At 43.4% G+C, this 13,786-nt stretch overlaps 3 protein-coding genes across 4 annotated transcripts; 2 read left to right on the top strand and 1 right to left on the bottom strand.

Annotated features, from left to right (window-relative positions):
- Positions 1-577: 577 nt before the first annotated feature.
- LOC106588505 (UPF0575 protein C19orf67 homolog) lies at positions 578-5,013 on the top strand. 2 transcript variants are annotated; one of them, XM_014177613.2, is made up of 8 exons: positions 578-855; positions 1,677-1,749; positions 1,913-2,114; positions 2,320-2,464; positions 2,809-2,909; positions 3,579-3,815; positions 4,124-4,285; positions 4,447-5,013. In XM_014177613.2, exons 2-8 carry the CDS (start codon positions 1,701-1,703, stop codon positions 4,595-4,597), a joined length of 1,047 nt encoding a protein of 348 aa, XP_014033088.1. In that variant the 5' UTR covers positions 578-855; positions 1,677-1,700; the 3' UTR covers positions 4,598-5,013. The 2 variants fall into 2 exon arrangements, with proteins under 2 accessions (XP_014033088.1, XP_014033097.1); XM_014177622.2 differs by having other exon boundaries at positions 578-859.
- A 582-nt stretch (positions 5,014-5,595) lies between these two features.
- On the top strand, positions 5,596-9,384 carry LOC106588518 (uncharacterized). Its single transcript, XM_014177635.2, has 6 exons — positions 5,596-5,655; positions 5,849-5,950; positions 6,105-6,458; positions 6,805-8,638; positions 8,805-8,881; positions 9,211-9,384. Exons 1-6 carry the CDS (start codon positions 5,596-5,598, stop codon positions 9,382-9,384), a joined length of 2,601 nt encoding a protein of 866 aa, XP_014033110.2.
- Positions 9,385-10,360: 976 nt separating this feature from the next.
- On the bottom strand, positions 10,361-12,914 carry smim28 (small integral membrane protein 28). The gene is made up of 2 exons (XM_045713758.1): positions 12,686-12,914; positions 10,361-11,591 (listed from the first exon to the last, which is right to left on the bottom strand). The coding sequence occupies exons 1-2, from the start codon at positions 12,794-12,796 to the stop codon at positions 11,193-11,195; spliced, it is 510 nt and encodes a 169-aa protein (XP_045569714.1). The 5' UTR covers positions 12,797-12,914; the 3' UTR covers positions 10,361-11,192.
- Between the last annotated feature and the right edge of the window lie 872 nt (positions 12,915-13,786).

The raw sequence follows: 13,786 nt of genomic DNA, 5'->3' as shown, positions 1-13,786 counted from the left end.
CGATTACGTCAACTACAACAGCGCACAGTGACCACGCCGGGAGATTAATAAATTTTCTCATCACATACGAGATCTCTAAAAGCTTAAAATGTAATGTAACCCAATTCACGTTGATTCAGTGGGGTTTTATATATCAATGTTTCCCTCTGGTGGCAAGAACTGAAAGAGCCATCAATCAAAGTCTAGAGCCGGTTGTCATCATTAGTCTGAGCCTGTTGTCATCAGAGCCATCAATCAAAGTCTAGAGCCGGTTGTCATCATTAGTCTGCACACTCACTTCTGAACTTTTGATAGAGTTAGAATAATAGAGTTAGAATAATAGAGTTAGAATAATAGAGTTAGAATAACTTTATTCATGTAGCTGGTATGGATACTAATACTGACAAATCAAAGCATAATTTTTTTCATACCAGTGTTGTCAAACAAACTATGATATTTGGCTTGACAATGACAGCGGTGTAAGATATGTCATTTTTGTAATTTTGCAATCATTTATTTATTTGTCTCCATAGGCAGAAAGGTTGCCTATCTCCAATTATCTATATAAATAATCCCACATAACTGTCAATAGGTTTTGTGCATGTTTCGGCCAGCAGAGGAATCCGCTTGCTCTAGTCTAGTGTTTGCATCAGGCGCTCACAGTAGTAGTTATAGCACTAGGCTAGCCTGCAAACGGACAAATTCTGTTGAGACGGGGCCGAGCGTCAGCTATAGAAGCCAAGGGAAAGAGAGGAGGCTGGAGACGGAGACCGATTGAGAACCGTACTTGTCAAGTTCTGGACTGACGGTGGGACGGGAACTTCTAAGGCGCCGCACATGAGCTCTACAACGATTCAGAGGAGTGCGGAAAGTGTCGTAGGTGTAACTTAGTTAGCTAATAGCTAACTATCCTCAATTCATGAAAATACTGGCTAAGTACCCTCATAACTTGTAAAGTGTTCAATTAATACAACACACAAGAAACCCGTGTCTTATATTGCAGTTGCTAGCTAGCTAACAAGCTAAAGCTAGCTAACTAATGAAGGATTTCGAGGTGTCAACCGAAAGCGAACATTGGTTATTATTTTTATTTGTATGAACAACACATACAAAAAGTTTTATAGTACGTCTTGCTTTTTGTTTTAACACTTACTGATAATTGCAAAATAATGTTTAAATTCTATCTTAAACAATGTGAAGAGGGGTTTGTTCTCTGCCCACTTCATTTTATGGATAACGAATCTACCACGAAATCCCCCAAAATTAACAATGAAAGTTAAATCAGGGTCTATATCATTTGGTTCAAAATAAAACAATATAAGAGTCTCTCAAATTAATATTAATTGTCGTTTCTTTTCAAATAAAATCTTCTAACTCACTCAAATCTTCTGACATAAGAAGAGTCCCAAAATAAATGGTCAAGAGTTTCTGGCTCACAACCACAAGATACACATTTGATGTCATAACTATTTTGAATCTGTGTATAATTAAGGTCTTTACAGGGTAGATTCTATGAATGAGTTTGTATGATACTTCTTTCACCTTATTAGATACACAATATTTGCCAAACAACTTTGTTCCAGTTCACTTGTCCTAGGGCTGCATTCCAGTATATTTTAGGAGAGGGAATAGGAACACCTTAGTTTTCTTAGATAATTGTTATTACATTTATAGTTTAAAATGTAAATTCCTTCTAGCTGTATTGAATCTACAAAGAAAGCATGGAACAGGGGGAGCTGAGAAATTATCTTGAATCATCAAAAGACACAGGTGAGTTACTGTCAAAATTCATAGGTAGCTTAATAATTATGTACACGAAAAACGTGCTACACTCGCAATAACATCTGCTAACCATGTGTATGTGACCAATAGAATTTGATTTGATTCTGCTAATCAAACTCAAGTCAACAAATAATTATCCGAAATTTCTCAGACAATGTGGCGCATGTAGAGGCTAGTGCTTTGGCGCCCTCATGTGGCGAACAACGGTACAACACAGGGTATGCGGATTGGGAGTTCACGTCGTCATGCCAGGATATCAACAGGATGCATCATCAGAGGCTCCGAGCCATTGAGCGGCAACTCCAGTACCTGCTGGATAAAGCGGATGAGTATCAGACACACCTTTTATACAGGTAACGTTAGTCAGTTAGGAAAGTTGTTAATGTAGTCTAAGGTAATGATAGGTAGAGGTTAGGTGAATCAATGAAGAGTGCAGCTAAACTATACAATTACATCTAGTAGTGTTTCAAGTTAGTGTTTATTATTTATCCAAGGGGTTAAAGTAATACATAATGAAGTCCTGTGACATAACCGTGTGTCTGTGTGCGTTGTCTGCAGGCATGACAATATGCAGAAGGAACACTTTGCTCACGTGGTGCCTACTTTCCTGCGGACCTGTCAGCCCTACTTCACTTACCTGGAGTCAACCGCTCGCAGCTCCCTGCCCCAGCGCACGCCTCCACCCATGTACATCCGCTTACGAGTAAGAGCCTCAACTCGACCCTACTCATCTGAATCTGGGTAGGACAAAATTGTCACTCTTTATTGAGTGACAGTGTCCGCTCTATCCTCAGTTCATGCACCTTGGTTGGAAAGTGAGGTAGCGGCAGTGATCCCTTCCCTTTGCACTCTTTATTGATATTAAATGTATTCTACACTTCAAACCAACTTAAATGTCTATGTGAATCAACTCTGGCCAAGAATATAGGTGTATGAGAGGTTTGAGAACTAAGAGAAAGATCAAGAGATGCTGTAGACTGAGAGTGGTGTGTATTGAGTAATGGTGTATATTTGTCTGTCTGTATTTGTGTTTGTCCATCTGTCCAGTTGTTAGACTTCTCCCAGAAACTGTGTGAGAGGTTGGAGCAGCTGGTCTTGACCTATGCCTCCTTTGACTTACTCTCACTGGAAGAGACTGATCCGGCAAGGTACTGTACTTACCAGAAGAGGCTGGTTGGAGGAGCTATAGGAGGATGGGCTCATTATAATGTCTGGAATAGAGTAGATATGTTTGATACCGTTTCATTTATACCATTCCAGCCATTACGATGAGTCCGTCCTCCTATAGCTCCTCCAACCAGCCTCTTCTGGTCATCGCTCCTCCCACCAGCCTCTGGTACTTACACCATAACATCTGAAGGCTGTGAGCCACCACAAACACACAGATGCACATGCAAACGCATATCGCCGCTGTCAGGTAAAAACCTAATCTCCAAAACAGACACTTTTCAGGAAAGTGAGAACTCCCATATTAGACTATTTTTAACAAACATAAAATTAGGAAATTTCAGAAGCTGTTTTGAATACATTTTCTTGGTCCTAGAGTCATGAAACATTCACAATACATTGAGAAGAGTTAGTGCTTTCAACACAATATGAGTTGCAAGGTTTTCATCAGACAGCGACGACATGTACCAACAACTACTTGAATACCTGTATTTAGATCCACAAATGGAACATTGTGGAGTATGACCCAAATATATAGAGGACAGATTCTTGGACTTGTCAACCCTTATTCTCATTCGTCTGACATTCATTCCACAATCCTTCATTCAGCCATTTATGTATCTATCGTTCTCCCCCTCTCTCCATTCCAGTGTCTCCCATTTCTACATTGGCAAGTGTCAGATAGACAGTGTGGGGCTGTCCATATACAGGTACTGCCGTCTAGCCCCGTACCTGGCTGGGGTCCACACTGGCCTGTACAAACGCATGCGCTGGAATGTGGAGAGACCCAGAGAGAGCCTACAGCAGGAAACGGATGGCGAGATGGAGGGACATCCAGAGGAGGACAGGCCAGTAGCAGGGAAAGAGAGAGCCACCGAGACAGAGTAGTGAGTGAGAGAGAGGGGGCGGTAGAGAAAGGGTTAACGTAAGGCACAACATGCCAATAAACGATCATTGTAATATTAGTGGGAAGAAAACTTTGGGACTCTTTTGAACTGAGATGTTCGATGACAATGTGCATTTTGAAATTCAGGCCTAAGAACAGTCGATCAGATGGCATCTCTCACTGCCTGTGTGACTGCCTGTGTGACTGCCTGTGTGACTGCCTGTGTGACTGCCTGTGTGACTGCCTGTGTGACTGCCTGTGTGACTGCCTGTGTGACTGCCTGTGTGACTGCCTGTGTTTCTTGTGCAGCTACTTCCTGTGCTACGAGGACGCCCCTGAGGAGCCTGCTGAGGGGGGCGATGGAGAGGGTAAAGGGGAGACGGTTGCTATAGGCAATATGGTCAAGATGTGGTCAATTGGTCAGTGGATCCAAACGTATCCTGACCCCGTGAGAGACGACATCTACGAATGGTACAGTCCCACTCAGATCGCTTCACAACACTCTTTCATCTTTGACTTGTTTAAAGAATACTTAAGAGTAAGTACCATGTTAATATAGCTCACATGGTGTATGTGTGTGCCTGCGTGTGTGTTTGTGCATCTCTATGCGCATGTGTGTGTGTTCGTTCCAGGGTGTTGTGCTGGGTTCCGCAGGCTAGGTACCACAGGCTGTTGTGTCTGGGAGGAGAGGAGCCCTCTGCTTGCAACGCTACTGACTGCCTGCTGGGGGCATTGTTTTCTCAACAGAGCCTAGTGGAAGGCCCCAGTCGTGAAACAACATAACAGAGACAAGCCACTGTTCTAGTACTGCCTTTGGCCATAACATGTTCTCATTGATTTTAAAGGATTTAACATGACTTATTGTTAGATTTACATTGTGTTATGTTCGGCTAATGTTTTCAAATCTAAGTAACTATTGGGAAGGACTTTAAGGACTGAACACTAACATAGCTCTGGTTCCTACTAGCCAGTCATCCATGACAAATGTTTTCCTTATGGTTCCTTATGTTTTGTATAAAAACAAATATCATTTATAAAGACATCAAGTTTTATTACCAATTCCCTACCAGCTAGTGATAGATTTGAACTGTGTCTGATGTTGTCTATTCATATTCAAGGTTTTATTGAGCGTGTGTTACTGTATTGTGTGGTTGTTGGAAATAATTTTGTATGATAAGAATAAAAGTATTGACCTGTCATTCATTTGCATGGGAGTGTTATTTTGTGAAAGAAAACAATTTATTGAAAAGAAAGGATTGTGTTTCATAAATATTTTAAAACATGGGGTCTCAGTACTGTACCTACATTGTAAGTTATTTGTTTGTAAACAATGGAGTAATACAACATTACATTTTGCGTATGGTGAAGATTTTCTTTATTGATAATATTTCACGTTTGCAGTACTGTTCTATCATGCAAAATAGCCTACTGTGACAACTAGGTAGTTCAGAATGAAGACCGTTCTGTTCCAGAATAATTTCTAGCTCTGTCCTTGCCGCAGTTATTTTTTTGCTCACTTGAACCATCTAGTGGTGACGTCACAATGTCTTATGTTTGTCAAAGATTCTAAAGTTCTAAATTTGAGCATTCTATACTTTATGTTTATACACATGTATTCTGAATTCAGACTGCTATAATACACCACTCATGTTGGTTGCATTGCTTGATTGTTGAGTTCTTATTTAGGATTTAGTTCTAGTACAGTTTGAAGTTTTAGTTGAGTTTCCTGTAAACAAATATTTTCTAGTTTACTGGTCTCCTGGGGATATCTTGGAGCAAATATGGATGACTCTACATCCATCCAAGGGTCTTCTTTTGTCGATTGTTACCTTGATGAGCAGGTAAGTTTGCCATTAATTATACAATAGCTCTCATGTGTTTAAGCATCTACTTTGATGTTCTCCTTTAGTATTTAATATGTTTGGGGCCCAGCACATCCATGATAAATCTGATATCCTGAACAAAATGACATTGTCATGGCCATAAAATGTCCTGTGTGATTCCACTGCTAATATTAAACTCATGTGTTTACAGATGCTGAAGGTGAAGGGTCGCCAGAGACTCCATGAGATTGAGCAGGAAGTTCATAGAGAGCTGAGCGTGACACCAAGCCAATGTCACCAGTCTCCAGGAGAGGTATACTCTTCCATTCCCTAAACTATAGTACACCATTGCTATATACTACACCATTGCTATCACCCACATAGACTGTTTATTTACCTGTTATTGCACCTTTAGTTCACAAAGGAAAAGTATGAACTAATGTCTTCTTCCTCTCTTCCATCTGAAGGTAACCATGGAGGGGCAGCAGCTCCTGACTGACAAGGCCAAGCCATCGGTTCCTTCCCATGAGCCTCTTGGTTCTGCAGCTCTGATGAGTGGCGACACAGCAGATATTATCTCAGAGATTCAGGCCCAGCCTGAGATCAGGTCAGATGAGATGCTCCAGGTGGAGTTCCTCAGCCAGACCCAGGTGGAGATTCCACAAGAGGTCAGGGAGGTCATGGACAGCCTGCTGGACAAGGTGGCAGATGGAGAAGCCCAGGAGAAGAAGGCTGAGGTCCTCGTGCCAAACCTGATCCCCAATCCTCCCTCATCCTCAGAAGTTTATGTCATAAAGGTCCTGGACAGCCAGGTAGACAAGGTAAGACTGGTTCCTTTATTTGTGAACTTTTGTTGTATACTACACTGTTAAAAAAAGGGATCTAAACGGGTTCTTCGGCCGTCCCCATAAGATAACCCTTTTTAGTTCCAGGTAGAACCTTTTTCGGTTCCATATACAATCCTCTGTAGAAAGGGTTCTACCTGCAACCAAAAAAGGGTTCTTCAAAGGGTTCTCCTATGGGGACAGCAGAAGAACCCTTTAAGGTTCTAGGTAGCACCTTTTTTTCTAAGTGTAGTATTATACCTGTACATGTAATAAGAAATACACTACAACACGTGATAGGTAGTAAAGCATTGCAATGCCTCTCTTTCTCTTCTATGTGAAGGCGAAGAAGGTTGAGGCCCTTGACCTTAGCACATGTCCCATACTCCAAACGGCCCTCACAGACACTGAGACCGTGACGAAGACTGCATACAAGATCATGCCGAAGCAGATTGTGGTACTTGGTTCCACCGTCAAGCATATCATCACCCAGGTGCTTCTTCAAGTAGATCCCCAAGCCTTTCAGGGGGGAGTCTATTTGGAGACACCTGTTATCATCAACGACACCCAAGCTCTTCTGTGGTCTATTCCCTGGGTCGAGGTCACTGAGGAGGAGGAGCTGTCTAACGGTCAGCAGTCCATTGATGCTTATGAGGTGGCTAAGACTGTCATCAACAACCTGGAGCAAGTGCTAGGCCCAAAACCTGTGCTGGCGAGAGCACTGGGAATCAGGTCACACATCTTGACAAGGTACATTGTTCATCTCGTAGGACTATGCATTGCTAAGACAGTGCCCGTTGTTTATGCTGCCAATGAAGAGGAGAGACGTATCAGTCAGGACATGGTGAACATCTGTCCTCTACCTGCTAGATTGATCATTAGTGGAGAACTATTCAGTGACTTCGTAGTGAAGTTTATTCTAAAACTTCATCCAATGAACGGACGCGGTACTAAACAGCTTGACCAACAGGCTCTGCTCTTACTGGTCGTTAAAATGGCCTCCGTTGCTTTTAACATATTGAGGAAGATTCCAGGTATTTCTGTGGATGAAAAGCTGTGCCCCCCCTTCTGCAACATGAGGCAGACAGTGTTGCACATGCAGAGTGCCATGATACATCAGTTTGGCACAACAATCAAGATAAAAAAACTGGTTGCCATGAAGGACACGGTGGTCATCTCCACCATCCCCAGTGCTATCTGTGAGGGGATCCTGAAGGTGTACAAGGGCATCAGCGACACCTATCCGCTTCAAGTCCTCGGCCCACAGTGTCCAATAGCTAGGAGCTGCGAAGAGGCTATGGAGAGCAAACTCTTTGCAGTAGCCCTACCCGAGAACCTTAGGAAGACCATCTACAATCACTACGGGTCCCGGGTCGGGAAACTGGCACTGTTCCAGAAGGCTTTCCCCCTGAATGACCACATCAAGTTGGAATACATCCGTCGTGTTTCTCTGCCTCGTTCCTCTAACAGAGATGTAGTCTGGATCGACCCCAAATACTTTGTTGGGGACGACGATGAAGAGGTTGTAACATCAAGCAACGCAATGCCTGATAATCCTCTTGCTCTCGACGTCAGTCAGGCTGCCTTTTTGAAGCAGTTCCCACAGACTGATGTTTTCGAGTCAACCACAAAGGACTGTGGAAAGCCTGTGCAAGAACAGGCTCAGAAGGAGACCGAGAGGAACAAACCAAAGATGACAAGCCTTGATATTGTTCCTGTTATTCTTGTCAGGAAAGTCTTTGACTCTGTCTTCCCAGATTCATGTACAATCAAGCAGCAATACGGTTCATGGGAAGACGTCCCACTTTGCAATGATATGGTAGAGCACATACATATCCAGGTTCAGAAAGAGGCATTGAAATACCAAAACCAAAGACTGTTCTTACGCACTCTGAGGAAGCTCAACGATGAGCCGGACAAGATGGCCAAATTCTTAGAAGACGTCTCACTCTCTATCAGGAGCAAGTACTTCAGGACTTTCCATGAGTGGCCATTGGTTAAAGCCCAGCTATACCCAGAAATACAGTCTCTGCTGGTCTGCGATATCATGGTCAGAGAGATCATGGCTCACCTGAGGCCTGCCTTGACCTTCGCCAAGGACACCAAGAAGGGTGATGACCGGCCATACTGCATCAACATCCCGGTCAAGAGGGAGACCAGAACCCTGGATGATACAGGTAGAACACTGCTACTATTGGTGTGGTACATTCAGAATCAGGCCTAGTCTCTTGTAAATGACTTGTATTCCACAATGTTCTTTCACTCACAATTTCACCACAAAATCCGATGTAGAGTAAACGGCTACATGTAACAGTCATCTTGTCACATTTCCATTTCCCCTAGACAAGACCAAGCTGGAGCTTTGCATTGAGAAAGCCAGCGCTGACAGAATGAAGGAACTCCTCACCCCACTTGAGAAGGTAAGCTACACTGTATTCTGTATTGTCTTATTGATAATATCAGTCAGTTTGAATGTTGTCTGTCCCGTACTGAGCTGCAGCTTCAGCATTGAAAGGTTGATGGTGATGGCTTCCTGAGGTTTGTTTCCACTACAGGAGGCTTCTGATGGGAGGAGGGATAATAATTATGTTTGGAATGGAGTAACTGGAATGGCATCAAACACATGGAAACCGTGTGTTTGATGTGTTGGATACCATTCCATTGACACCATTCCAGTCATTACTATGAGCCCGTCCTCCCCAATTAAGGTGCCTGTAGTTTCGACTCACCAACTGTTGTTTGTTCACAGGAACCCCAACCCTTCTGGATGAAGGGATGGATGGCAATGATGGAGGAGGAAAATAATAAAAAGAAGAAGGAGAAGAAGAAGAAGGGTTGCGGCTGGTTCTGGGGTTTGTTTGGCCGTAAGAAAAAAACAGCGAAAGAATTGTGGATGGAGGATTGTCGCAGGCGCGGATACTAGAAATCACATCCACACAAACCAAGCGGATGGACGCACACACATTTACACAGAGACAGATATAACAACAAGGCCTACCTCAGATCCCAAACAGACAACGTGTTGCCTGTCTAATAGTATGTCTTATTTTCCATTTTGGGATACAGGATGTATATTTATAGCTTACCGGAGGCTATGTTTTGGCACCAAACAATTTTCTCTGTAAACTTTTATTTGAAAAATAAACAGTTTATTTTATGTATTTTGCATGACTTTTTTTCTAAAGACATGTCTTTTATGACTTTTGTTTCGGATATATATATATATATATATATTTAAATTCCATATAGAGTAGCCTGATGCTCAATGTAACCAATAACCATCAATTTTATTGTTTTATGGTGTAGCCTGAAAATCTGTGTTTTAAATTGTGGTTTTTGATTAAAAAAACACATTTACTTTGATGAAAATACAGTATGTTTAGAATTTTGGGCTTTTGCGATAATTTAGACAGTAGTCTATTCAAATGAATTGGTTAATTAACAACAATGAACATTTGGTGAATAAATATACTTGAAATAAAAACGCTTCCATCAATAGTCTATCTGAAACTGATCGTTTACAAGAATAAATGGTAGAAAAGAGTAGAATATGAAAAGCTGTAGCTGCTTCTGAGGATTGTTTGGCCGCAAGTGAAAAAAATCTAGTTGGACACCTGGACATTTCTAACACTTCTTGACAATTTGGCTCAGAAACACAGCAAGACCATACCTGTAATGTAAGGCAGGTGTTTGGAAAGGAGAGCTTACCTCTACATTCAGTAGTCTACATGATATGACCAAGATGTATCATAGTGGGGCAGCATGGGATTATAACTTTGCAACCTCGGTGCATAAGTGATCATGACAGAACTCTCTCAATCTTAACCATGCAAAGATATTTCTCTTATTCTTTATTTAAAAACAATATAACACTTTGTACAAACATATTACTTATAAATTAGAATGCATATCTGTTATATAGTCTATAAAACGTCTCAGGTCTGAGGTTTTTAGGAGTACATTCATGATGTGATTCCAAGGAATAAAGGGAATTATTAACCTGGACTAGATCTTTGTAAGTCTGGGTACCAGTCTAGCTAACATTCCGCTCCTTGTCCCTTCTGTCAAAGACATGGTGCCCAGGCTAGGTCTTTGTACCTTCTTACATATAAATACAATTCAAATCAAATTCAAAAAACATACAGTATTATATACAAGACTTCTGTAATATTCTTTCACATTGACATTCTGAAGTCTCCAAATAGGGAACAAACTGTAAATCAACACAGGTACAGGAGGGTTGAAAGCATGGTATGGCTCATACAATGTGTGGAAGTAAAAATGGGGGACCATGTGTTTCATTTAGGAGATAAAAACAATGCAAATTAATTGTATATTTTTTGTATTATCGAAGGAGTTTTATTTGCCTACTGTGACCTACGGTTTGTACATAGTCAGTGTATGTCCTCTCTAGAAAATCTAGATGTACTGTATCCTGGACAGCCAGTCCATGTAATTTCCAGCTTTCATGTAATTGCACACTCCTCTGTGTAGAAAGCTGGTACCCACAAAAGATTAACTCAGGTCTGATGTTTTTACATAGTCCATTGAAATCCCCTTATTCTAAAGAGCTTGGTATATGGAGTCCCTTCAAAAGCAATCTCTTAGTTCTAGTCCGAAATGATAGCATATACCCTACTCCCTACATAGTGCACTACTTTTAATCAGAGCCCTATGTGGGCTATATAGGGAATAGGGGGCCATTTGAGAGACAGTCCCAGTGTTCCCCAGTCACACGTAGCGTCCACTGGACTTGATCTCCGGACACAGCCGGGCCTCCAGGTCCTCTATCTTCATGGACTCTTTCCGGCTGGTCAGACTGGCGGCCCGTGTGATCTTGGTCAGCGTCTCTTCGTAGGGCGGCGGCAGGTAGACCATGACAAACACGCTGTCCGACATGTCAGAGCTGGTGCTGGTGTGGCGTTCGCCGTGGCCGGTGAGCGAGGAGAGGACCTCCGCGCTGCTGTCGGGGTCGTGGAGGTCCAGGCTGAGCTTTGGAGGGGAGCACCTCCAGTAGGCCAGGAGAACCAGGAGGCCCAGCATGAGGAGGGAGGCGACGGGGAGGATCACATAGAGGAGCAGCTCTGACCTCCCTTCCTGGTCGAGGTTCAGCTCATTCCAGTTGTAGCCCTGGTGGTTTTGGAGGGGAAAGGGTTAATAAATCACATCATTGAAAGGACAGAAAAAAAGATTCCTCTAAAATACATTCAGGACGATGTTGAAGATATGAAATCAGAAAATCAGTAATGGGTTTTGCCTCAAAACGGCAATGTTGTACTGGATCAGTGATGATCCTCTTCCATCTTCTCAGAACTGAACATACATGGTTGTGAAACCAATAGGGCTTATGCCATTTGATATTGCCTGAGTGTTATATTCCCCTGTTGACACAATCAGTGTCCCAAATTCACCCGACCAATCGGTTTCAGTGCTCAGATAACGCTGATCCTCATCTGGATGACTGACTAAAGACCCATCAACATCACTCCACTCAGCTGAAAGTCCCAAAAAGCTTTCTTTTGCCATTGCCCTGACACGAACTGCACTCATAAGCACTCGTCATCGTCGTGACATCCAATACTATTTTAAGACACTCAACTAACAACAGCAAGTGTGTAGCCTGCAAAAGTCTGTATAGCCCACAGTTTGTGGAGGCTGGCTGAAGTACCATGGACAGCGCTCCTCCAGTGAGGAAAAATAAAAGATAATGTAAAATAAAAACAATCCACCTAAAAAGGTATTTTTCAGAATAATTTTCAGTCTGCTCTTTAGATTGGTAAACCAGTATGCCACCGTAACCGGTGTGAAATGGTTAGCTAGTTCGCGGGCTTCGCGCTAATAGAGTTTCAATCGGTGACGTCACTCTTTCTGAGACCTTGAAGTAGTTGTTGCCCTTGCTCTGCAAGGGCCGTGGCTTTTGTGGAGCGATGGGTAACGATGCTTCATGGGAGGCAGTTGTTGATGTGTGCAGATGGTCCCTGGTTCGAGCCCAGGTAGGGGCGAGGAGAGGGACGGAAGCTATACTGTTACACCACCTATCTACTCCCAGGTGTCAAGCAAAGAAGTAAACTCAAAATCCGCTACAGCTGCAGCTGCAGCTCTCCAGAACTCGGGTTGCCTACCTCCTGGGCCTACCAAAAATCTCTGGGTCTCACAGCAGTCTATATGTAAAGTCTACTACTGAATCAGACTCACTCAGTAACAACAAGATGATGATCCCTTACCTGTAACTGTCTCTCCACCATTGGGGGAGAAGGTGACCCAGTCACCCAGTCAATGGACCCTCTGCCGGCTGGCCCAAACTTTATCCAGCTGCTGTCCAGTAGCGTTCTCATGCTGTCGTGGTGTCGTGGTAGGCAAACAAGAACCAAACTGAGTAGCAGAACTCAAGACAAACACGTCCGACTAGAGAGAGATCCGGTCGATAGCGATCCAGCTGTGTGTCCCTTGGTGCCCGAACAGAGTTAGACAGTGAAAGCAGTGCAGCCAGGGGTGAGGGGGGCGAGGGGAGGGGCAGGGGTGTGGTGGGAGGTGTCATGTGCTTTAAGCAGCTGCTCACATGGCTGCACATGCAGGGCACAACAGGATCCAGGCCAGGGAACCGCCCAATGACGGTGGAGCTAAAAGTCCAAGGGCAATCTCCTCTTGGGGGAATTTGTGGTAGCTAGTGTTCGCTTTTTGGAGAGAGTGGAGGCAGGGAGGGAGGGGACAATGGTTGTCCCCAGTTGTCATTCAACATCGGTGTGATGGGGGGGTTGGTGGCTGAGAGTCTAGACTAGTAGCCACGTAGAAATTACTTGGGCAGGATAATTGAATATCTTACAATACAGACGATAAGATTAAATATATATTACACAGCTGCTGCTGGACCATTGAGTTTGGTGTTGTTTTATTGCCACATACACCGGAAAGGTGCAGTGAAATGTGTTGTCTGGGTAGGGTAAGAGTTGACCTTATGGGGTAAGAGTTGAAAACCCCTGTGCTAGGGTATCTGCCGCGTGTGCGCGCGCGTGTATGTGTGCGTGTAAAGGGAGCGACGCAGGAGATGAGAAGCAGGTACAGGGAGTGAAGGTTTATTGGCTGACGGACATGAAACGGAACAGGAACAGCATCTGGACAGGAACCCATAACAAACACAATACGGAATAATGCAGACCCAGGGAACACAACCAAGGAACAGACAGATATACAGGGGGTAATCAACAAAGTGAAGGAGTCTAGGTGAGTCCAATGAGCGCAGCTGCGCGTAATGTTGGTAACAGTCGTGTATGATGACGGGTAGCCTGGCACCCTCGAGCGCCAGGGAGGGGGAGCTGGAGCAGGCG

Source organism: Salmo salar, chromosome ssa02, assembly GCF_905237065.1.
Source record: "Salmo salar chromosome ssa02, Ssal_v3.1, whole genome shotgun sequence".
NCBI lineage: Eukaryota > Metazoa > Chordata > Actinopteri > Salmoniformes > Salmonidae > Salmo > Salmo salar.
Note: the sequence above shows the minus strand (reverse complement) of the source record. Positions and strands in the feature narration are given on the sequence as shown.